We start from the raw sequence: 24,456 nt of genomic DNA, 5'->3' as shown, positions 1-24,456 counted from the left end.
CGCGTACTGCCATCTGAAAAAAAATAAAATTATTATTTTTCAAATTATTTACAAATTGATTAATAAAATTTTACTGGTCCAAGTTTCTCCCAAGCTTTTGCTTTCCATACACGCAAATTCATTTCATCTGAACCACTGACAATATATTTATTATCCAACGACCAAGCAACGCACATCACTCTTTGCATACGTTTCGTATGATATATTTCACTTAATTTTATTTTTAAAAAATAATAAAAATAATAATAAATTGGCAAAAACTGAACTATATTACCGACTCTTTCCATCACCCTGATTGAATATTCGAATGGTTTTATCATAACTTCCGGAAACAAATTCTCGACCAGTTGGAGAATAGTCCACATCCATTACTAATTTGAATATAATTTTATTTAAAAAAAATACACTTTAACTTTACCATACCAGCTGAAATATGATCCATATGAACAATGAATGGTGAAGACATCTTTCTCAAATCAAATGAATAGAGACTAGAAAAAGCATACGTTAACACAAGCATATACATTTGTCAAAATTCTTTTTTTCATGTTTTTTTTCAAAATTACTTGTAATCTTCATTTGCAACAGTAAACACAAAAGCTTCCATTGGGTTCCACGAAATTGCATTGCTCTTTAATTTCATAACGACCTAAACAGAAATATTTATTCACAGAATAAATCTTGAATTTTCATTTACCTGAAAATTACTAATACTGTAACTAAACGTTAAAAATATTATTGCGTGAAACAACAAATTTAATTTTTCATAATATTATCTTATTATTCAAAAGTATCTTTTACGCGTGCAAATATGATGAAAAAATTTAATCATAGTCACCTTGTGTAGCGGGTCATGAGCACGGCAATCGTACAACATTATACTTCTATCATTTGAAAGAGCAGCAAATAAATCTACCTAAAAAAGAAATTTTTAAAGTTGTCCACTTTTCAGTGTTATTATTCAACGAATATTTAAATGTTAAATATACTTTAATAAATGAACATACCTCAATAGGATTGAATCGAACTTTGTAAACACTGTCAACTCCCCATTCAAAAATTCTAATCGGTGACGCTCTTGTGTGTTCCCAAACCTGAACGCCATTTCCACAAGTTGCTATTTTATTTTCTTTCCAATGATGAGTAACATCAAGAATACAATCCTAAACATCCAACAATAACAACAACAAAAAATATGAATTTATATTCCAATTCAACAATTACACATACTGAACTTAAAAATGTCGAAATCGGCTCTAATGGAGATTTAGAATCATCAATTACAAAAGGCCATCTCTTGATAGATTTGTCGTCGCCTACTGAAAAGAATGTTTCACCAGACGGATCTACACACATTCCACGTACAAAGCCAGTGTGGGCTTTGATACTTGTAATACACTTTCTCGATGCAAGATTCCATAATCGAATCTATAAACCCAAAACTGTTTAACATGTCAAATTTTCAAAAAAAAACAAATTTAACTTCGCCATCATAAGCACCAGATAATAAAGTGGTTAAACTAGTTGGATGTTTCGCTAAGCAATGCACACCATCGAAATGTCCATCCAAGCTGCCAAGAAAAGGTTTAGCAAACACGCGTTCTAGTTTCACAGCATTTAAAGCCCGTACATATTCTCTTTGGGCTTGAAATGGATGCAATGACGAGTCATAATTTCTTGGAACTAAATAAGTCAAAATCATACACTTGTTAAAAAATAACAACACTAAAATAAATAACAATACAAAACTGTACAATACCTACCTTTAAAAATGTCGCTTTTAGTTTCTCGCATATACTCATCAGGATTTCGTGATATAACTTTAACGCGCATATTCACTATTCCACCAGTATGAAGCTACTGGCTTGATAAAAATGCTTAAAAATATAACAAATTATACTGTGGCGGAAAAACAATTTTTCAAAGAACTAAATAAGAAATAACAGCAAATTCATGTTTTAATTTTATTCAAAGTAAATAACTAATCAATCATTTATAAATTTAAAAAACGCTATAATAATTGTAATGATGAAATATTTTTTAAACTGCTTTGCAACAACTAACTTGGTTACTGTAACTGATACAGTAAACTGAAAAAAGCAGTGCTGTGCTTTTAGCGTAACTTTTTTTATTTGACAGTTTCAACACTTTATATTTTCAGAAACGTAGTATTAAAAAAACTTGAATTATTATTCTTGCTGCAATTAGTTGATAGATGTACTGTAAATAAAAATTTGGAATGGATTTTGACAATGTTTGATTTTCAGAGTTGAATGTTCTTGATTCTAGATTCTGTTTGATCTACAGTTATTTCAGATAAATTACAATAAATCATCTCTACGTTTTATGTGCCATTTGTTATTGCTCTTCTTAATTTGGATATAATTAAGTGTATCATCACTTTGATCTTAGAAATGAAAATAGTTTTATTTAGCAGTGATGCAAAATTAATTTCTTGATAATGATGAATAAATATATTAAAGTAGTTTTTTTTTCAGAAGTTTGGACGCACATTTTTCAGTCGAAATGCAAACTGATGATGTGGTTTGGCAACTGTTGTCAAATGGATTCTGCTCATATAAAACTCAGTAAGCATTTGCATATTTGATTTCCTATTACAATTACTATTTTACAGAACAAAAACGCAGAAATTTTGTCGGAGTGAATGGAATTTAACAGGTTTGTGTACACGACAAGCTTGTCCAATGGCTAACAGTCAATATGCAACTGTTCGAGAGGAAAAAGGTAATTGTTATTCATTTGTTGAACATTTTATTTGTTGTAATGAATCATTTAAGGAAGAATTTATTTATACATGAAAGAGGTGGAACGAAGCCATTTTCCAGGACGTTTGTGGGAGAAGGTTAGATTGCCACAAAATTTGGAAAATGCCATGGCTGTTATTGATGAACGTTTGCTCTATTGGCCAAAGTTTATCCGTTTTAAATGCAAGCAGCGTTTGATACGTTATCAACAAGTTTTAGTTCGAATGCGAAAACTGATGTTAAAATCCAAGTCAGTTATATTTAATTAAATCAAACATTTTGAATATTAATTGAATTATATTTTAGGAAAAAGATTATTCCAATTTCAAGGAAAATTGAGAAACGTGAACTGAGGCGAGAAACGAAAGCATTAGCTGCTGCCCGGATTGACAAAGCAATAGAACGAGAGCTTTTAGAAAGACTTCAACAAGGAACAGTACGTGTTTTTATTTCATTGTATACATTCATTGCCCGAAATTGAACTAGTCTATATCAGCATTATTCTACGTTTAAAATCAAATTTTATTGTTTATTCTGTATAATTTCACTACATATATTTGCGGATATTATTTTTTACTTGTGTTCAATTTGAATTCTAGCTTTCGCAGCTTTTTATCTAACAAACTACTTTTGCCTTCACTTTCATTTAATTGAAGTGCAAAGAATTTTTGAATCACAAACTGAGAGTTGAGAAAAAAATTTTTTTTTACCCACAGTACTCTACAATGATGATCAAGTTGTATATTGTAAGGATGGCAATTGTACGAATTGTGAATGTTTCAGTACGGTGATTTATATGATTTCAACGAAGAAACGTTGGAAAAAGAGAGACAGGTGGTTGGTGAAAAAAATGCAACTGAAGGAAAAGAAGTGGAAGAGAATGTGCAGTACGTTGAAGATTTTGAAGAAAGCGAAGTATCCGATATGGAAGTGAGTGGAGAGATTCAAGTTTGAAAAATTGGAAATAAATTGCATTTGTTTTTTTTTATTTTTAGGATTTTGCCGAGAAGCTTGTTTCTTCGTCTTCTTATGAATCCGATTCCAGTGATGATGAACAACGTGTGGATAAGAGAAAGAAACGAACCGGCAAACTTCGGAAGAAACGAGTGAAATATTTAATCCGCAAACCTCGTGTCGAAGTCGAATATGAAGAAGAAATACCTTCGACATCCAGGAATGTGGTACATTAAAATTGCATGCATGATAGTGATGATGCATCATTGTCTTTATAGTTTTTTTTCATGTTTTTCTTATAAAAAATAAAAATAAGAAAATCATTATTCATTTATCAAAACAGAGAGAAATTTTTAATATAATTGTCGAAAAAAATAGTTTGTTGATGTGTGTGTGTGTGTGACATGGCATGTAAGTGATTATGAATTGTACAAAAATTGAAAAGAAATAAGATTTGAAATGGAAAAAACATTTGTCATCATCGTTCAGTGACGGTGAATATGGAGCAATTTTTGCTGCTCGTCTTCGGCAACGCCGACTCTTGGGGCAATTCGAGCCCGGGATTCGAGTGTCGTTTGTTGGTCGTATGGTCGTGGTGGTGGTGGTGGTGGTCGGTGGACACTTTCGGCGTTATCAGAGTGCGCCAAATTTTGAAATCGGTTATGCTGAGCAAGACCGGCAAGAAGACGATGCCGTGGACGACGCCGATCAGGATGACCAAGAGTACAGTTTTGAAGAACGCCTTGACCATGTACGAATTGACGTCGGACAGTACGAGCACGCCGAGTATGGTCGCCAGACCACCTTGGATGATTGGCCAGGCTAGACTGCCGAGTGCGAAGCGAATCCGATCCAACGGGGCGTTGTCCTGGCTGACCGTGTACGCGTAGGCGATGTGGGCGGAAAAGTCGACCGAAAAGCCGATCGACATGATCAACGTGATCATCGACACGCAATCCATGGACAAATTCCACAGTGTCATGTAGCCGACGACGCCGATGTCGATCGAGGCGATCATCAGCGTCACCCAAACTGAGCAGAGCGGCTGGGGGATCAACAGCAGCGCGATCAGAACCATGCAAGCCATTCCTGAGTAGACTTCTTGCAGCACGTTGGGCAACACTTCGATGTACTGGTCGACGAACGGCCAAATGTAATGGAAAGTGGTAATGTTGTAGTTGGAATGTTTTTCGGCCAACTGGCGGAACATGGTGGTAGTTTCGGTCTGGTCGAGGGCGGTGGCGAACTTCTTGATGCCGATCATCAGTCGAAACGCCTTGACGCCGACGATCCTCCTCCTCCTTCTCCTCCTCCTCGTGGTCGTCTTCTTCACATCCGGGTTAAGAATGGTCGAGCGCGACGACCGATTCAAGCTTTGCAATTGGACATTGTCCACCGATGGTGACGGTGGAGATTCTTCGTCGTAGTCGTAGTCGTAGTCGAGAAGAACGTCGTTGGCAAATCGTCGATTTTCGGTAAATTGCAAAAATGCTTCCAAATTTTCATAAAATCGCCTCTCGTCCAAATCGTCCACATGAAGGCCGTTGTATTTGGGCAAAAATTGTTGAAATTCGTAAAGCCAAAATTCCAATCCCTCTTCGCCCATACCGTGCGGGCTGTTGGCGAACTCTTGGACGATGTTGTAAATTTGGAGCCGATTCGACGGATCGCTCAAATTGCCCGGCCTGTTGAAACTGGCCTGGACTTGGACTCCGATGTGCCAAAAGTAGCGTTCCAAATCGCGGTAGAAATTGATGGCGTACGAATCGCTGACCAGCAAGTTGACCGGTTCGAGACCTTCTTTCAAACCGATGCAGCCGTAAATCGACGTGCCCAAATAGATCAAATAGAGTAGAACAATGCCGGCTTTGGTCCACGGTTTCATCAGGAACGGGGCGAAATAGTTGCGGAAACCTCGACTGATCCAAGTGCCTTCTTGGGCGTTGGCTTTGAACTCGGCCACCGGCCCGTGACAATGGTCCCATTCAACGCCGACCCCGACCCCAGTTGGCTTCTCGGCACTGAGCCTGTGAATGTAACCGTTGTCGCAGTTCGTGGCTGTCGTCGAACAGGATTCTTTGACGTTGCTGCTCGACGATCCGGTGCAAAACAACCGCACCAGTATATTTCTACTTTTCGTCTCTTTGACGGTGTAGGTTTTGATCACGGGCATCAAGCAGTGCTTGGCTCGAGCTTCGTTGCGAGCATGCAGTACGAGCAAGCCGAGCAAAAATGTCAGCTGGTAGATGAACGTGACGATCATCGCCACGCAAGTATACGTGCAGAAAAGCTGCACGGCCGGGAAGCTGGTGAAATATCCGACGCCGAAACTGAGCACATCGGTCAGTACGGTGATGGTGATGGAGACGGCCGCATCGCCCATCGCTTCGGAAATTCTCTCGGCAACCGGTGCCGATCGTTTAGTATGAAACAACGACGACGTCATCAAAAATGTGTTGTCCAATCTGACAGCTGTGTGAAAAAATGTGAACGACGTGAATTGCATGTAACAAGAATAATGATTGGTAAAAAATTTTCAATTCTAAATTCCGAAAACTTACATATAACCAAAAAGGGCATAACACCGATCACTTCGCAAAAAGAAACTCCCAAAATGCTGAGCAAGCCGATAGAACTGGCCACACCCATGCCAGCTCCGACAATACCGGCAAAAGCGAGAAGCGGCGTACTTCGGGTCCAGTCGACCCACGGTAGACCGTCCTGGTCCCAGATGAACGTTACCGCGCACAACGTGGCGAATATAATCAACGACATGAACATCAACGACATTTTCGGCATCATGTAGTCGCTATTTTTCGACAATTCCAAATCCAACGTCTGCGAATGGAATACGGTCAACTGCAACATCTCGTCCTTGTAATGGAGCAGTGCACGTTCGAATTCCAATTCCCACTTGGAACTGAGCCAATTGTCGAATTCACCGTCAAAACGAAGCTGATAAATCAAAAACCAAGCTTTGGCTTGTTCAATTTGACCACTGATAGGATCCAATTCGACGCCGCCCAATGTCAAACCCAAATATATACGACTGTTGGCAAATGTGGCTGTCGGATAGCTCAAATTGCCGTACGGATTCGGTTCGGCGAACATTTGACTAATTATGGCCACTTGTGGATTGGTGTAACAAAAATTGTTCGTATTCAAGCACAAATCTTTGTACCCATATGTAATACCATCATTTTCAATCTTAGAAGATGAAAAAGACTTTACTTGTTTGTTTGTATGTACTAATTAATTAATCAGTCAATTTTCAACCAAATTTAACAAATAATATTGGAAAAATAAAAATTATCCTTAGAAGAAAATGATTAAATTTGAAATTAATTGTTGGATTGGAGGAACCTGTTCTATTGATCTGATTTGAAAGAAGAATATATTTTTAATATTTTGTTCTTCAATGTAATAAATTACACGTTAACACTTTGAATAATAATCGTCCGTTTTGTGCAATTTCAGGAAAATTACAATCGGGGGAAATTGGGAAAATTTTTCTGTTCAAATGAAAATTGTCAAGTACCCCTCCCCCTGCCTGCCTCTCTCTATTGTCCATTAACCGAATTAGAATGAAATTTACAACCAGAGAAGAAGAAAAAGATGACTGACAACAAACAGAATAGCAACAACCTCTGTTCATTTTAATAAAACAGGAAAAAGCAAAAGAAAATTATCAGATCTAAGATCAACCTTTAAAAAAAATAATAAAGTATATTTATTATATGATGTAATATATCATTTTATTATATATATTTTTAATTCAATTTTATTCAAAACAAAACTATTATTATTTGATGGCATTTTCTTCGATAAAGTATTAGTGTCAAACGGAAATGGAGAATGAGTTTCAGTGTCAAAAGTGCACTAGTGCAACATTTTCAGCTATTGGTGTGCAAAATGCGACCCAGATACTCTTTGACACATTTTAATATAAAATATTTGAATATATAAAATATATATTGGAAGAAGAAAAAAAAAGTTGTCCACTTTTGTGAATTGATTGTACGAAAAAGAAGAGAAGTCAGCGGAGGAGGGGAAAATTTTGAAATGCATCCACATGTGGATGGATGTGCAAAATGGTCATTAGCATTAGCAACAACCGTGACAAGAAAACAACTTTCAAACGAAGCAAATAAACGATCGCTTGACAAGTTGGTAATATTGTAAATAAATTTGACAAACGACTGATTCATTTTCAAGCATGTCAAAATGTGATCTGTTTTGATTTGAATTGTTAAATTAAGAAAATAAGAGAAAGAAAAAAAAAACAAAAATTACAGTAATTCATTTGTTTGAAAGAAATAAGAAAATAATGATTCATTGCAATTCTATTTTCGTCCTATTTTTTTTTTGTAAAATTTCAAATATGCAAAACATTTCCAATCAATCAATGGGATGGGGTATATGTATATTTTTGATGTTTTTCATAAAATTTTTCCAACCAACCAACTACAGCATGAAACTTTCTTGAAAATCAATTAGGAAAAAATTAAAGCAAAGACCAAATTCAACCGGTAATTTAGTTGTCGAATAATTTTACCGTCTGAATTGAAATGGCAAAAAATTTGATATACCGCAGACTGGACTTTTGAATTTTTCCACAACCACCACCACTACAACGACGACGACGACGAAAAAAAAATAGGAAATAAACAACAATTCGTCCAATTCAAGCTGTTTTTATTCACGCTTCAGTTAATCATGTTCAAATGAATGGACCCGTTTTGTGTATTGTGCAAGGAAACGAGAAATGTTCGTCGAAATGTAAAATACAAATTGAAATATTTAAATATTAAAATTATCAGTCGGCCACAAAATTTTTGTAAATTAATAATTTGATGAAAATTGAAAAGAAATCGACAAAAATTGACAAGTTCAAAAGGAGAATTATCCCAAAAAATTACAATTGATTTGAATGAAAAGTTCAAAGAGATTATTGTTTCTACTTTTTTACACGCCTATCCCCCACTCTAGATGCACTAGATACCAGTGGAAGAATGAATATTTCTTCGGATATTGAATTATATAGAGGAAAAAAGTTGACAACTCACCACAATGTCGTTGACGATGAAGTCGTTCAGCCTGAGTACAGCTTTGCTCAGTGCCGGCCTGAGGACATTTCCATGATCCCTGGCCGAGACGATCACTTGACACTGGCGCAAGTCGATCACGGATCTGCTCGGCTGGAAGGTAGTATTGGTCTGGGGCCAGGTCTGCTCGAAAACCCGCTGCTCGTATTTCGAGGTACCATCTTGGGGTGTGTACAAGTACAAGGCGCTGTACAAGACGTGCCGGTACGGGATACCGGCCGACAACACCACGCTCAGCAGCACCGGAACCACGATGAACGGCCACGGGTGTTGGCACACCCAGGCCGCGTAGAGCCGGAAGCCGCGGTTCAGGTATTTTTCCAGACAGTCGAAACGGGGCCGACAACGACGCCACGTTGCACCACCGCCTGACGATGACATCTCCATCTTTTGCCGCAAACGTCCAAGACGGATCGATCGATCAGCTTACCAAAGAGCGGAAACTCAATTCCACATCCGAACTGGTGCTGGTCATAACATTTGCTCGATTAAACTGATTTTCATGCACAATAATGGTATTTATTATCCTCGAAACTGAGGATCACAAGCTGCAGTCGATGGAAGACGTGAGAATACAACAAGAATAAGAAGAAGAAGAAGAAGCAGAATAATAAGAAGAAGAAGTAATAATTTTTACCGGCAAACACTCGTCCGGTTTGTCTGTAGTCAATCAACCGGCAAGGAACGAGAAGCAGGTTTCCGCCAGATGGCGCCACACTGCCCGGCTACCGTCTGGGAAAATGGTTCAGCAGGTCGTACTGCCAACGCAACGGTCAAAGGCGGAGATGGGCAGCCGATACGACACCAAAAGTGCACATCTGGCGACCTGAAAATTTTCCAACCCACGACAACAATAACAATAATAACAACAATAACAAGGAAGGAAAAAAAATAACAATTATACAGTAATAAGTTCAAATAAAAAGTCAAGCAAGTTCATTCAAAGTAATCTTTAAATAACGTGTGTTATAAAATGAAAAATGTAATTGTTCACGTGGAACGTGAACAACGTCATCGATGCTTTACGTCGAATCATCAAGCTCGACAAGCCCAGCACATTTTACGAGCTGTAAAAATCGATTATTCATCGATGAACTGTAGCCGCGAGCTGATAAACAAAAAAGGGCGCGTTCCAAACTTTGGTTTGTAACGTGCCTAGTAGATTTTTGAAAATATACCAAAATCAACGAAATTAACCAATATATATGTACAAATATATGATGATGAGGAAGAGAAAATTAATTAAAAAAAAACTGCTAATGTATTCTTGTCCATACTTGGGTAAATTAACCATGAATATTGCTGGAGGGATTTTTTTGATTGCGTTGATTTTAAACATTGAACAATAACCTGAATGCGAGCCGGTTTTGCTTTCACACTGTCAATACTTGAAGTTGAAATTTAAAAATTCGCTGATAATGTATTCAAATCGAATTTTGCCGTTTGAACCGTCGGTGTGAATAAAGGTTAGAGTTGGTTTTCGGTTCAGAAACAACTCAAACTTTTATCTCACCAATTGTTCTTACATACATAGATACATATATATATATTGTATATCTTTCAAAAGTTTTCAACCGACAATATTTTTGAACACTGCCATCATCAGATAACCAACACATAACGTATGTCGGACGACAAATTCTGTTTACCATCAAATTCCGTTCCAACATTGATAGATCACTCGGTGACATTTTTACACAAATTTTCCATTCATCAACAGCACCTGCATTTATGCAAATTGAACATCTTTTCGTAAAATTTTCTTCATCAACCTAAATTTTCAAATATATTCAAAAAACATTTCACTAAAACGAAAATCAAGTACGACTTATTATTAACCAAGTAATTTATTTGTTGTCGTTTTTTTCATTGAATATTTATGAAATTATTGAAATTTTCACAACTTATTTTATCTTATTAAACGAAATACTTGACAGAAAACTGAAATTATTTGTTTTCTTTACTGTACATTCTACTCGTTATTGTGCAGTAAAGATTTCAACTTTCCATAAATAAATTAAATTATAATTATCAATGGGTTGGTTGTCGTGAATCAGTCTTCTCCATCCAGCTGAATTAATTTTTGGAATTTCATATGCAAAACAAAAAGGAAAATAAAATTTATTCAAAAACAACTACAAAATCAAAAACTTTCCATGCATTTTTCCAACTGCAATACAACACTCACTTTGCAAATTTCAATTACGACGTAGATTCTATTCTTTGACTAAGATTTCCTTAAAAATCTATAAAAAAAATTCAAAAAAATTTGCTTGAAGAAATAATATTTTCTTGCAATAAAATATTTGTTTCAATTTTTCCATTTAAGCGGGTGGCAATTCAGAAATTGGTGTAGTAAATTTGAAATCCGCAGGGAACAACTTCGCCGCAGAGCCCAGCATCAACTTGTACGACTGACGTATGGTCACCTCAGCAACGCCTGCTACATCACCAATATCTGAAAAAAATTAAAAAAACTTTTTTCAATTTAATAAAGCAAGCTTTAGAAAATATAAAGAAATTTACCTTTCGCACACCGTTTTTCCAAAGATGCTTGACTGGCCATATAAATGGCCGCTGCTGCAATTGAAACTGGACTGCGGCTAAATTTCATCATCACGAAATTAGTGATTTTGAAAAAAAAACAAGTACACAAAGAAACATCATGTGAATTTTAAAAAAATATACCCAGAAACTAAATCGTTTTCCACGGCTGCACGTGCGATGTGAGTCGCTGCCGTCTGTACGTACTGAGGCAAATTTAGATTACCACAGAAACGAGACTACAAACGCAGAATAAAGAAAATGCTGCAAAACTAACAATTTGAAACGCATACCATAAAGTCTGATGTTGTTATTAAATTTAAGTTCGTTTCCAAAGCACGCAATATCAACTTAAAACAACGACCAACCTCCTTCTTGCTAAGCTTAGACACAGCACATATTTCTAAAATGGACAAAATTATTCCTTTAAACATTTAAATTTCATAATGAACCTTTGAAAGTTCTCGGAACACCATCTTTTCTACAAGCAATGTAAAGACAAGCGGATGCTACGGCATCGTTGTTCTTCCCTTTCAATGCTTTTGTTTCTTGTACTTGTTTGAAAAGCAAATTCGCTTGATCCTAAAAATAAATTATTGTTAAACAAAAAACATCATATAAACTAGCGAATTGTACTTGAATGGATTTTGTCAGATGAATACGATCGGCCATTTCTCGAATGACTCCAAAGGCGTGAATCAATGCGCGATCTTGATTATTTGACTTAAAAACAAACATTACAAAACACAAATTTTAATTATATATAAAATTTTAATAAAAATGATCATACTGCCTGTCGTTTTTGCAGATTCGACAAAGATCTGCTTTCATCACTTCCTCCTCCAGCAATGCTAGTCGCCAAACCACCACCGGACATGAGATTATTTTCCGGTGATCCGACACGACTCGGATCTTTAGAATTAGAATCACTGCTAAATGATCGCCATTCACTGCTAACATCCACAATTCTAAAAGTTTCATCATAAAAAAGCAAAACAGATGCTACGCTATTGTACCAATATATTTTACATTATCTTACCATATTGCGTTCACTTTAAAAAAACTCTTCTCAGCAATTTTATGCTTCTATGATTTTATTCACTAGATTTTACCTAATTGTTTCTTCATTTACTCATCTTTATTCTATATTAAATTCAAATAAAATCTAAAAAACTACACTTGAAATAAAAACTATATAATATTTATTTAAATGAACAATATTTTTATCACAATGGAAAATGTTCAAAAATTTCGTCCAAAATAAGTTAATACCGATCGCCAACTACTAAACCACACTCCATACAAATCATGTCACCGGCTCTATGATCTTCAATTAATTCAGCATCTGGATGAGCTGGGCACGAGACGTTCGACATTTTTAAGCAATAAGTATATAACCAGAATTTAGTAAGCTGGCTATAAACCAACGGCTCACTAGCTTACTATAGAATACTGTAATGATACAGTATCTGAAAAGGTTCATATTACATTTATGAAAAATATATCAAGAAAAAATATATAAAACACGACTGAATTTAAATATAATTTATTAATATGTTATTTTCTACTAATGCAAATTCATCTTTTATACAATTGTTCATTTATTTGTAATATAATTCTGAAATATAAAAAATATAAATAAGTATGCAAAAAACGTATGATTAACTGATTATTAATAACTGATCTGCAGTTTCGACGTAACTACAGGACTATGTTTTACTCATCTCTTGCTACACGAATTTTAAGGGTGTTGAAAGATTTTTGAAACTGAACAGTCTTGGAATAATTTTCTGATATTTGTAAATGAATTAAATTAAAACGCAATTGTTATAAAACTTTAAGCACAAATTTAGAAGAATTTAAAACTTTAAATAACGATGAAATTTAAACATACAAGTATAATAAATAAAAATTGTATTACTTTTCACGTATTATCCATATATTGGTAATGTGTATTATAATACTGAACAATAATGTTCAATATTCAATGCTGTACAGATTTTCATAAAGTAAAGCAGTGCAAGAGACATGTTTTTTATGCAGATTTTTGTAAGAAATATAATGAAATTTTAAATAATTGTCAACTGATCAACAAGTGTTGTTGATTAGAAAAATGTGATTTTCACATAAAATTTGTTTGAAACATCTTGTGACGAACGTATGACATGAAATTGATGAGATTTCATCAATTTCATGAGTTCAGTATGATTAATTTATCAAATTTAATTCAACCTACGTGCAATTAGTTTTAAACAAATTCAATCAAATGGCCAGTTTGTTTAGTCAAAATTTGCTAAGCAAGCATCATTCATCTGAAATTCTTAGCTATTTAAAACAAATGTAATACCGCAGTATATATATAATTTGTGCGTTACCAGTGGGGCTTTTTATGCTTGGAGCATTTGCTTTCAATTATTTGTTTCTTCACTGCTTGAAACTGCTTTCACACTTTGCATCAGTCAATTGTTCACTTTGCCACTTGTCGGGAATCACTGACAGACGAGGTTTAGTTTGGCAAAAATTAAATTTGCAAATTTGTTCTTTCACTAAATTTCGTTTCCTTCAAGCAGTTATAGAAACGTCAATTTCGAAATTGTCCAATTTTTGTAAGTCTCCTCTATCAAGCATTGTTTTGTTTTTTGTAAAATATTAATTTAAATTACAGTACAAATTAATGAAAAATAGTTTAATAATACAATTTTTGATAATAAAACAAATGAAGTAGTATTAATTTGTGGAATTAGCATTTTTACAAAAGCTTTTATTTTTGTTAAGTTTTAAATTCACGCATTTTTTAAAGTTTGATTTATGTGTATTTTAATGAGCAATAAGATAAAGAAGTACAATTTTAATTTTGAAATAATAAATAGTTTTAAAATTATTTGATTAAAAATGCAGTAAAGAGTTCGATGAAAGCATTTTTCGGATATTTATGAAGACATAAACTGGACACATAAAAATGATTTATGCAGATTATATTTGTTCCCTGATATTTCTATTGTTTTTTTGAAGAAGTTTCTAATATTTCTGTTTTTATATCATGTACTTTGAAAATGTGCTAAATGATTCGGAATTTTGCATTTCATTTCCTCTGAGAATAAGAGAGTGAAAGTCATCGGTGTCGTTCAACACTTCTTTCTACATTTCCCCGAGGGGAGTTCCAAGAAATATATTCATAACTATGATATATGGTTATTTTCCACTTAAGCTGAAGGAAATGATCGAATTTTGTGAAAATTTCACCACTACTTCAAGTGTCTGAACTTGGCGACAGCTAATGTCATTTTGAAAATGAGTCGATGTCAAATATAGGAAAGATTTCTCCTTTTCTCAGATGAATCTTTGCTGAAATCTTCCATTTTAAATTTTAAGAAAACAATCGAGATTCATAATCAATTTAATAATAATAATAATCTACAACTGCAAGTTGTGATTTTTTAGTACCCCTACTATATATATTACAATGTAACTTTATTTAATTATTTAAACAAAGAATTATCAATTTTCCAATAGAACACTTTGTTCGACAGTTGTTGAGTTTCTTTGTTTTTCTTTTTTTTTTCAGAAAATATTTTCATTGTTGGCTTACATTTGTGCAAATAATTTAGTCAGTAATCAATCAATAATTGAATGTCCATGTAATTTAATGTTATGTAAAATGGAAGCAAATTTTTGGCTTTAAATTTTACCCTTCATTGATACTTTTTAAAATTGCTATTTCAACAACTAAAGTTTTTTCTAAATAAATTCCATTTAAAAATATCTTTTTCTCTGTTTGATATTTTTGAAACAATTACAAATATTAAATATAAGACAAGAAATTGAGCGAAATTTAATTTTGAATTATTTTAACGCATTTTTTTTGAAACTGAAATCTGTTAATAAAAACTTCTTTACCCTGATAAAATAAAAATACCAAAAAAATAATCTAAAGTGGTAATCAATAATCTTTGAAAAAAAGTGAATTGGCGTGTAAAAGGACAATTTGAATCAATTGATGTGCATTGGATGAAATTAAAATTTTATATTAGAACAAGAATTTAATAAAATTTGAAAAATTGAATTTTCTAAAGCGCCATTTAATAATAATCATCACAATAAAATCTTGCTCAATTATTACCAATTTATCAGTTGATTGCTGAACCATGTCATATGAAATTTAATGAAGCAATGTAATTATTGCAAGTAAAATAATTTACAAATTATTCATCATATGCAATAAAGTAGAAAAATGCGAAAAGAAGAAATGCAATTTTATACTAGGAGAAGTAAATTTGTTATAATGGAAAAAAATCAAGAGGTTCTTCTGTTAATTCACTTTTCAAATTTTGCAGAAAAAAACGAACTTAACAAAGTATAGTTTAATAATAAACAACAAAGCATATGCAGTTGGTTATTTAATATCAGTTACATAGTCAATCATGTTTACAAAGAAAATATCTGAAAAATCAAAGCATTTATCTTCAGCTTATATGACAACATGGTAAAGTGTTTCATGTTCAGATTGTTGGTGTTGGAATTATCTATTTGTCAATATAGCTTTGAAATGCGCAACTTGGTTTCGCCGCTTTTGCAATAGCCAGTGAATGAATACTTTGTCATTGTTTCTAAATAATTAGCAGCTGTTTCTCACTGAACACGATAGTCAGGTATATGGCAAAGCTGTCATGTGTTCATTTAAACAACTGTCTATATACTCAACTTTGCTTTGGAGGAGGGCAGTTTTTCATATTTGCATCGTTTCATTGATGTATATAATCAACAAATTTATCTTATGCAGCAATAAATAATTTTAAAATTGAATTTACTTTTATATTAATATTAATTCCCATAGGTTTTCTTTAATATTGTTCATGTATTCTGAACTTTTAATATCAAGCGAAGAAAACTGCACAACATGCATACTGTTATGCATGCACAAAAAATCATCATGAACAAATTTTAATATAACATTCTTGTCAAAACTCAAGAAATTGATAATAAATGCAAAAAATGCTAGTGCATAAAAGATTTTAAACTTTAATCGATGTAATCTTCCTTTTTTGATTTTGTTGCATGTTGTGTTTAATTGAAAAGCATTATCAATAATTTCAAAGTAGTATTAATACCAAAAAGATGGACTGTATAATGAAATGTTTTTTGCCTTTGGAAGAGGTTATTAATTATGAAAACATCACTTCTTCTTATACCGAAAATCAATTCTGTAATTTTGTCCAACTGACGTTTTGTCCAATTTTCTTTTCGGCTCAAATCAATGATTGATCCACAAGCATTGAAGAACATTTTTCACGAACCTCTGCCATGACTGATGGGGTATTATTTTCTGAAATTATTATTGGCAAAATGCAAATGCCGTGCTATCAGTCAATTCAAAGAATTGTTCTTAAAAATTGCCAAAGCGATGACAGCGTAATTTGTGCATGGAAAATTTAATTTAAGAAAAAAGTGATAAAAAAAGAATGAAAGCAAGAGAGGGAGAAAAGAGAGAAAGGGAGAATACATCTTGTCCCCCATAATAATATGCTAAGCGGTTAGAGAGGTCTGGTGAACGGCTTTGGTCGCCAGAGTGCGCTTGTGGAAAGAAAGAATCAAGCACTACTTAAATGCTGCATAAATTTGATTTGACATTCTCTTTCTTGGAAATTGGCTAGAATGAATAAATCCACCTCTGCCGGCCGGCGTTGCTTACTCATTTCAATTATTTGCGCTTTGCTGAATCAATCGTTCAATATAAATCGGAAGATAGTTGTGATTTTGCAACGCCTTCATCTGTTTCAAAAGCTCTTGTTTACCGCTTCAAGTTTTACTAATTTTTCAACTAATGGTTTCCGGTTTAATAATGAGAAATGTATTCATAGATTTATTTGTCATTTTCCAAATGAGCTGAAATTACCCATATGAAATGATCCGTCTACTGGAATATCTGTGATATCCTTTTTGAAATTGGCAAGAGCTTAGTGTAGCTTATTGAAAGAATTATCCACCTCATGAGCATGATATATTTTTACCAGCAGATATGCACTTTTGCTTTCGTATACTTATATCAGTTGCTCACTAATCTATTTGCCCTTTATTAAATAATACTAACAGTTACTGTTTGTCAGTGTTATTGTATTAACTGTAGCAGTTGAGGAAACTTCCTGAAACTGATAATTATGGCAGTTGATCATTTCATGTGAAATAATTTCATGTTTTTCTTGCTTTGTTTGTTCTAATTTATTCGTGTTCATATTCGTGCGATTTGTGAAAAATTGAATATTACATTTCAGAGATATGCTACACCTGTCGCATAAAACTTTAATGCACTAATTCTCAATCATATTGTCGTTCGCTTGATTCTTTTCATAAGGAAGCTGAGCAGGATTAATTTGTTGTTTTAGGTTTTTATGTTGTCAATAAAGAAAAGCAACGCTGGCATCAGAAGGGTCTTGATTGATTACAATGCTTACATTTCTATTATGAACATCACCGTCGGCTGTTACCACGAGCAGTTTCGCAAGTTCTTGCATCTTGGAAGCAATTTTAAATGAAGAAAAAACGAATTTTATTAACCATAATTTTTTGTTTTGTTTTCTCAGACGTTTCTAATTGTTATACATCATCCGAAATTCACGGGTAAGTTTAATTATTGGCTTATCAATGAAAATGAATTGAATTCAAATATTTTAGGAATGAATTCAAATTTATTTAGAGTAATAATATACTATTTTAATAATATTAAATATAAATTTAACCCTTTTTATAACGAAATTTATTGAAAACTGTATATATTTTTTAAAATGCTGCTTACAAGAATTTCTAAGAATTGCCCTAATTATGCAAGAATTAAATTTGAATTTATTCAAGTGGACATTTTTCAGGGTAAGTGAGCTATCAAGAAATATTACTCACATTTTGAACATCCTTGTCAATAAAACTTACTATGACAAAAGATTACGACCAAATTATGGAGGTATAATTTCTGTATTTTTTACGTTTTCTTAAAAAATACGAACTCATAATTTTAAGGACGAACTGTTGATGTTGGCATAACGATGCATGTGTCCAGTATAAGTGCTGTATCAGAGGTAGAAATGGTGAGTTGTACTTTCATGAACACCATGTAAATTGTATGAAAAAGTTTTATTTTCTCTGAAAATTAAATTATCAAACTCCATGATTGGCAGTTTTATTGATATAAATAACATTTTCAACAAACAGATAATACAATTACTTTTCAAGTTATATGAATGAATCAAATTTATTTTACCTGCATATTTCATCACTTGTATTGTTAAGTGCTTTTTATGTATTTCAATTTGTATATATTATAATTTATTTTTAGGATTACACACTTGATTTTTATCTTCGACAAAATTGGATGGATCCCAGATTAAATATAAAAAGACTCGGTGCAAAGGAGGAACTAACCGTAGGTTGGGAATACACAAAAGATATTTGGGTGCCAGATACATTTTTTCCCAATGAAAAGAAATCCTACATGCACACGGCTACTACTCATAACAGTTTTCTTCGAATAAAAGGCAGTGGTGAAGTTCTCACAAGTCAGAGGTAAGTAATATTGAATTTTTTTTTATCTGTTCTTATTTTTATGTGAAATCAACAACACTACAATTTAATATTTAAGATTAACTGTAACTGCATCTTGTCCAATGTTGCTACATTTGTTTCCTTTGGATTCCCAAGAATGCACCTTGGAAATTGAAAGCTGTAAGTAGAAACAATTAGACACATGCATTGTAGATTTCGTTTTTATTTTATCACTTTGTGGTGCACCAGTTGAATATTGCACAGTAACGTCAAATCCTGAGAATAAGAAAATTAGTTCTGTTTCAGCGCTGTTTACAGTAAGACGGTAGTTTTGGTGATGATATTTTTCCCATTTTTAATGCTCGTAAACCGCTGAACGCGGTATTCACTTTTGTTTACCTCCACCCTGCTCGCTTTGTACATTGTTGAAGCACAAAAAAAGCTGGCAACAAAGTAGCATCAGATTTTTTCAGTGACACACTTCTGTTCTCATTTTATAGACGGTTATTCTGAAGCAGACACAAAATATAGATGGCTTGAAAACAAAACTGTAACAATGGACGAAGTATTTTTACCACAATTTTATGTGGCACATTTTACAATGAAGAATAGAACAATAACATTAAGTACAGGTAAAATGTTTTTCTTTTAACTTATTCATCTATGAATAATAAATGTAGATTATAGTAACAGCTTTCTTTAAAATAGCACAAACTTATCATGTAAAGCAATAAAATAGTGAATTTGTTTGTTTCAAAAATTTTAATTTAAGGCAATTATTCCCGACTCCATGTAAAATTTGTTTTCGTGCGTAACATTGGATTTTATATGATGCAAATATACATTCCTTCAATGCTGATTGTCATAATTTCTTGGGTCTCATTTTGGATTCATCGTGATGCATCACCTGCTCGTGTCGCTCTTGGTGTTACAACAGTGTTAACAATGACTACACTAATGACCACTACTAATGCAAGCTTGCCAAAAGTATCTTACATAAAAGCTATAGATATATATTTGGGGACATGTTTTGTTATGGTCTTTGCTTCATTGATTGAATATGCTGCCGTTAGTTACTTGAACAAAAAAGTTAAAATGAAACAAGAACGCCGAAAGCAGCAACAAACTGTTCAACATATGCCTCCACCTTTGTCTTCTTCTGGGATTTTATCATCTGCCGATCCAATGATGGCATCTTTCGTATCTTCTGTAAGTTGCTGCTTCATCTATTTCTTCTTATAATTTGCTTCAAATATTATTATTATTATTATTTTCACAATTATCAATAATCGATATATAGTTACTGCTTAATTAACGTTTAAGCAATTGGCTGCTTTTTAATGAAAAAAAATTGTTTATAAAATATTTTTATAACTTTTGAAAATGTGTAATTTTGATTTATGAAAAGCAGAAACTTCAACATTTTATAAAATAAATTTGTTTTTTATTGTCCACTTAATATAAGCTTAGCGTATCTTATCAGCTAGCAAGCAGAAAAAAAATCTGTTTCTTAATGAATCAAATAAAGTATAAAATGATGAATCTTATGAATTAGCAAAATGTTTTAATATGAAAGTGTCACGCATGATTATTCCTTGATGAATATAACTAATTTGATTTTTTTTAATAAATCCTTTTCACTTTACAGGGATCTGCACCCCGATCATCATATTACCCTTATACCTCTTCAGCAAAAAATAGAGCTCAATATCGACCCAATGCTAAGCGTTTTGCGAATGCCGATATGAGCCCTTCTCTCTCTATGTCACAGCTTGAATGTGATTGTGACATGAATCAAATTCGCCCAGTGCCTATGCGAATTGTCTCTCGACCAAAACTGCGTCGTCACATGCTACATCACGTCACTCCGTCATCCATCGACAAATATTCAAGAATAATGTTTCCTTTATTTTTTTTGTTTTTCAACGCCGTTTACTGGATTTCATGTTTTTTCATTAGTCGACAAGAAATTAATGAAAAAGTTTCTAGAGTTTAGAGCAGAAGTTTTTCACCACCGATTATGTCTTTTTCAACATATTTCAGGACGTTAAAAATTGTGAAAAATTCATCCTTATTATCGAGCTTATTGTCATTGCGAAGAACAATCATCTTCATTGCCTAAGTTTTACTTTTCTGTATTATATATTATGAAAAAGTGCTAAATTGGGATTAAATCCGTAGAATATGAATCTATTATTCCTCTTTATAAAATTTACTCCATTGAATTATTTAAAAAGAAAGCTTGAATACTATCATTACTGGCATAATAGAATTTAAAAATAGAATTCGAATATTCGAGGTGCCCATTTTATTATTTAACAAGGCAATCAAGTTGCATTTCATATTCTATAATGTAAACTGTCACATCTTTCTTGAATATATAATAATTTGATAAAATGCCAAAGAGATACTTTTTTCAACTGGTGCTCACAAAAAGTTACGATTTTTTGTATTGCGTATAAAAAATAGTTTTTTCATAGATGGTTACTCTGATGCTGATATAAGATTGTTTTGGCTGAAAGGATTCCAGTCTGTTACATTTGATGCTGAAATTCGTAAGCTACCGACGTTTGAGCTACAGGATTTATTCATAGTTGAACGAAAAATTACGCTCAGTACAGGTAATTCACACATTCAAAAATAAGAAAAAATAGCTTAGTCTTAATGTAATGCTAACCACGTAAAATTTACTACTGCTAAAAAATTGGTGCTAATTTTATCTATTTGTAACGTTAAAAAATTTAATAGTAGTTTAATGAAATTTTGCTATTTAAATCAATTTTGTTTCTGAAGAAATGAAGCATTTTCATTTATATCTTTGCTTTTCTTTTTTAATAACAATTTATTGGTAGTTTTTTGAATGGAAAGCGACACCATCACCAACAGAAATATTATGAAACTAATAACAACTACTAATAAGAAATGAAGTTCATCAATATGACATTTATCAACAGGCTTAAATTATCAAATGTGTCATGATTAATAATTCGTATTTCATTTGCCATTTCTGATTCAGTATTAAAGATAACATTATTTGTAATGTTGTATAATCAATACGCTTTCATTGTGATGTGTTTAAATATTAGTCCTGTTGGAAGCAATAACCTAAAAATTGTGCATTATGCAGTGTATATTAAAATATGCTTAACTAAAAGTAACGATTTTTTAAATATTAAATGTTATAAAGTAATCATTTCATTTTTAGGTGATTATTCCAGGTTAACCTGTCATTTGACATTTTCTCGAAATTTAAGTTTCTACTGGGTACAGATTTATCAACCAGCTCTTATGGTAGTAATGATCTCATGGGTTTCATTTTGGATAAGTCGTGAATCAGCTCCGGCTAGAGTTACATTAGGAATTATGACAGTTTTGACTATGACGACACTGATGACCACAACTAATGGGCAGTTGCCGAAAGTAAGCTACGTCAAAGCTGTAGACATATATCTTGGTTTCTGCTACGTAATGGTATTTTGTGCACTTATTGAATATGCTTTTGTCACTTACAAAGACAAAAGAAAGAAACAGAAAAAAATTGAAGACGCTTTTGCAAAAGTCGCACAAGAAGACGCTCAAATGTCTGCAGGTCCTTCATTGCTCACACCTCTGAATCGTCTACCACCTCCAATGCATGAAACATCTCCGAATCCATGGCAATTAGGTAGTACATCTTGCCAACTGAATACAACTGAGGAACTGCCATGTGAATGCGACAAGCTGACTAGCACGACGGTGAGTAAAATTTATTTATTCAATTTATTCGGTTAGAAAATAAAATAATAATTTTGTTTCTCTTCAGTCGTTAAATGCATCAACATGGATGCATCCGGTAGATCCGTTTGCAATTCCACAGTCCACTACAACGATACCGAAATATCCGAGATTTCAACGGCATTCTTTGAATTCATTTAAAAAACTGTCAACAAAAAAATTCCGAAACCATCATTGCTGCTCTTCTAGCGACATTGATAAATACGCAAGAATAATATTTCCTTCTATTTTTTTGGTATTCAACCTTTTATATTGGAGTATTTTATTGAAGCACAGCGGACGACTTTGACAAACACTTGTTGAACAAATGGTCACATGATAATTACACAACATCATGAATAGGTATCGTATTGCTCAAATATTCTCATCATTTTGTACAAATAAACATTGCATTTCAATTTTTGCATACAATAAACTTGCGCATTCTATGCTTTTTAATTAGTAGCATTTTTAAGAACAATTTCAATTGCTGTTGTGTATTTTATTGTACCAAAGTGAAACACTATATAAAATGTGGTAATAAAAAATTAACAAATAGAACACAAAAAATGGTAAATTAGTAAGTGAGTTTGTATCTTGATAAAACAGGAAATATTTGCCAGACTTAACTGCTTCAAACTGGGTTTTATATCTCAAATGTCATGCAGTTCCCACGGTTTTCAGTTCTATCTTTTGCTTGTTCCAATTGTTTAGCATAAAATATCCACATCACTTGACTTTTATTGAACAAATAATCTACGCGATGTATCTGATGAAAAAATTCTGCCGACAGCGAATACGTGTGTTATTCAACTTGATTATCTGTTACTATTACTGTACTATTAGTCAATTTTCGTGTGTTTTCCGTCTGAATAGACAATTTTATACCACAACAATAGTTTAAAAGCAATTTAAAATATATTATTATATAAAAACGCCATATTTTAGTGGTTCCTGATAATTCAAGCTCCATTCTTTTAGTCCATTTTATTACATAGGTTTGGCAATCGGTGAAAAAACAAATTTTATGGCAGAAGTGACAGGCTATGCGAAGTCTCCATGACATCGCCATTTCCAAATAAAAGCTTTGCCAACCGTACAATATTCATGCAGCCTTTCAGCCAATTGTTGAACTCACTTTTAAATATTATGTTGAAATGTGGGAAAATTAAGAATTTACCTGAACAATTAGCAGTATGCCGGCAAAAGATATAATTCATTTACAATCGATGAAAAGGCCAAATTCATGTTGAGAAACAAGTGATGAAAAGGTCAAATTTGCATTTTCACTATTTAAAGTTACGAAAGAAAAAAATTTTGTTTCATCTGCTTTGTTTTTTCTACTTTTGTATCTGATTTATTCTAAATGGGTGATGCTACCAGATTGTGCAAAACTTGTTGTCATACTGAGTAACTTATTTATAGTGGCAACGTATACAAGTTGAAATACACCAGTAAAACAAAAAGAACAACACTTATGCATTATAGTGGAATAAAGTATAAACCAATAAAAGTTATTTTTCAGAATATAAAAAATTTTAAAGTAGAAATTAAAAGTATATTAGTAACAACAAACAGTACAGAAGTAAAATTTTATTTAAAAAGCAAAATTATAAATCAAAAATTAACAGAGTAACTGAATGGCCGCCTGTGTGTACACCAATTGCGATGGACTTGGCCTGCAACAGATATATTATAAAAATCAATAAGACGTGATTGTCAATAAAATTGGAAATTATCGTAAATTGAAATAAAGCTCGCATAGGCGAAAAGGATCACATCCTTTGGGGTGGTAATTTTTCAGT

The 24,456-nt window shown here is 32.9% G+C and overlaps 2 protein-coding genes across 2 annotated transcripts; one reads left to right on the top strand and one right to left on the bottom strand.

Annotated features, from left to right (window-relative positions):
- Positions 1-562: 562 nt before the first annotated feature.
- Tsp_07377 (putative transcription factor TFIIB repeat-containing domain protein) lies at positions 563-12,744 on the bottom strand. The gene is made up of 17 exons (XM_003381598.1): positions 12,641-12,744; positions 12,159-12,336; positions 11,821-11,950; positions 11,737-11,771; positions 11,513-11,607; positions 11,351-11,427; positions 10,351-10,547; positions 8,786-8,917; positions 6,281-6,944; positions 5,053-6,191; positions 4,342-4,851; positions 3,850-3,989; positions 2,513-2,612; positions 1,231-1,428; positions 1,008-1,163; positions 839-916; positions 563-649 (listed from the first exon to the last, which is right to left on the bottom strand). Exons 1-17 carry the CDS (start codon positions 12,742-12,744, stop codon positions 563-565), a joined length of 4,020 nt encoding a protein of 1,339 aa, XP_003381646.1.
- Positions 12,745-18,147: 5,403 nt separating this feature from the next.
- Tsp_07378 (gamma-aminobutyric acid receptor subunit beta) lies at positions 18,148-22,961 on the top strand. The gene is made up of 10 exons (XM_003381597.1): positions 18,148-18,229; positions 18,377-18,470; positions 18,740-18,919; positions 18,996-19,078; positions 19,399-19,530; positions 19,671-20,107; positions 20,547-20,844; positions 21,379-21,519; positions 22,104-22,633; positions 22,701-22,961. Exons 1-10 carry the CDS (start codon positions 18,148-18,150, stop codon positions 22,959-22,961), a joined length of 2,238 nt encoding a protein of 745 aa, XP_003381645.1.
- Positions 22,962-24,456: the final 1,495 nt, after the last annotated feature.

The sequence above is a fragment of the Trichinella spiralis genome, assembly GCF_000181795.1.
Source record: "Trichinella spiralis strain ISS 195 chromosome Unknown Scfld1, whole genome shotgun sequence".
Taxonomy (NCBI): Eukaryota; Metazoa; Nematoda; class Enoplea; order Trichinellida; family Trichinellidae; genus Trichinella; species Trichinella spiralis.
Note: the sequence above shows the minus strand (reverse complement) of the source record. Positions and strands in the feature narration are given on the sequence as shown.

Coding starts and splice junctions, on each gene's coding strand:
- Tsp_07377 (XM_003381598.1), bottom strand. CDS start 12,744: ATGTCGAACGTCTCGTGCCCAGCTCATCCAGATGCTGAATTAATTGAA. Junction 8,918..10,350: donor ATATATATGTATCTATGTAT/GTAAGAACAATT, acceptor ACTACCTTCCAG/CCGAGCAGATCCGTGATCGA. Junction 4,852..5,052: donor CGACCATTCTTAACCCGGAT/GTGAAGAAGACG, acceptor TTCGTCGACCAG/TACATCGAAGTGTTGCCCAA.
- Tsp_07378 (XM_003381597.1), top strand. CDS start 18,148: ATGCTGCTTACAAGAATTTCTAAGAATTGCCCTAATTATGCAAGAATT. Junction 18,471..18,739: donor TGTACTTTCATGAACACCAT/GTAAATTGTATG, acceptor GATGGATCCCAG/ATTAAATATAAAAAGACTCG. Junction 22,634..22,700: donor ACAAGCTGACTAGCACGACG/GTGAGTAAAATT, acceptor GTTTCTCTTCAG/TCGTTAAATGCATCAACATG.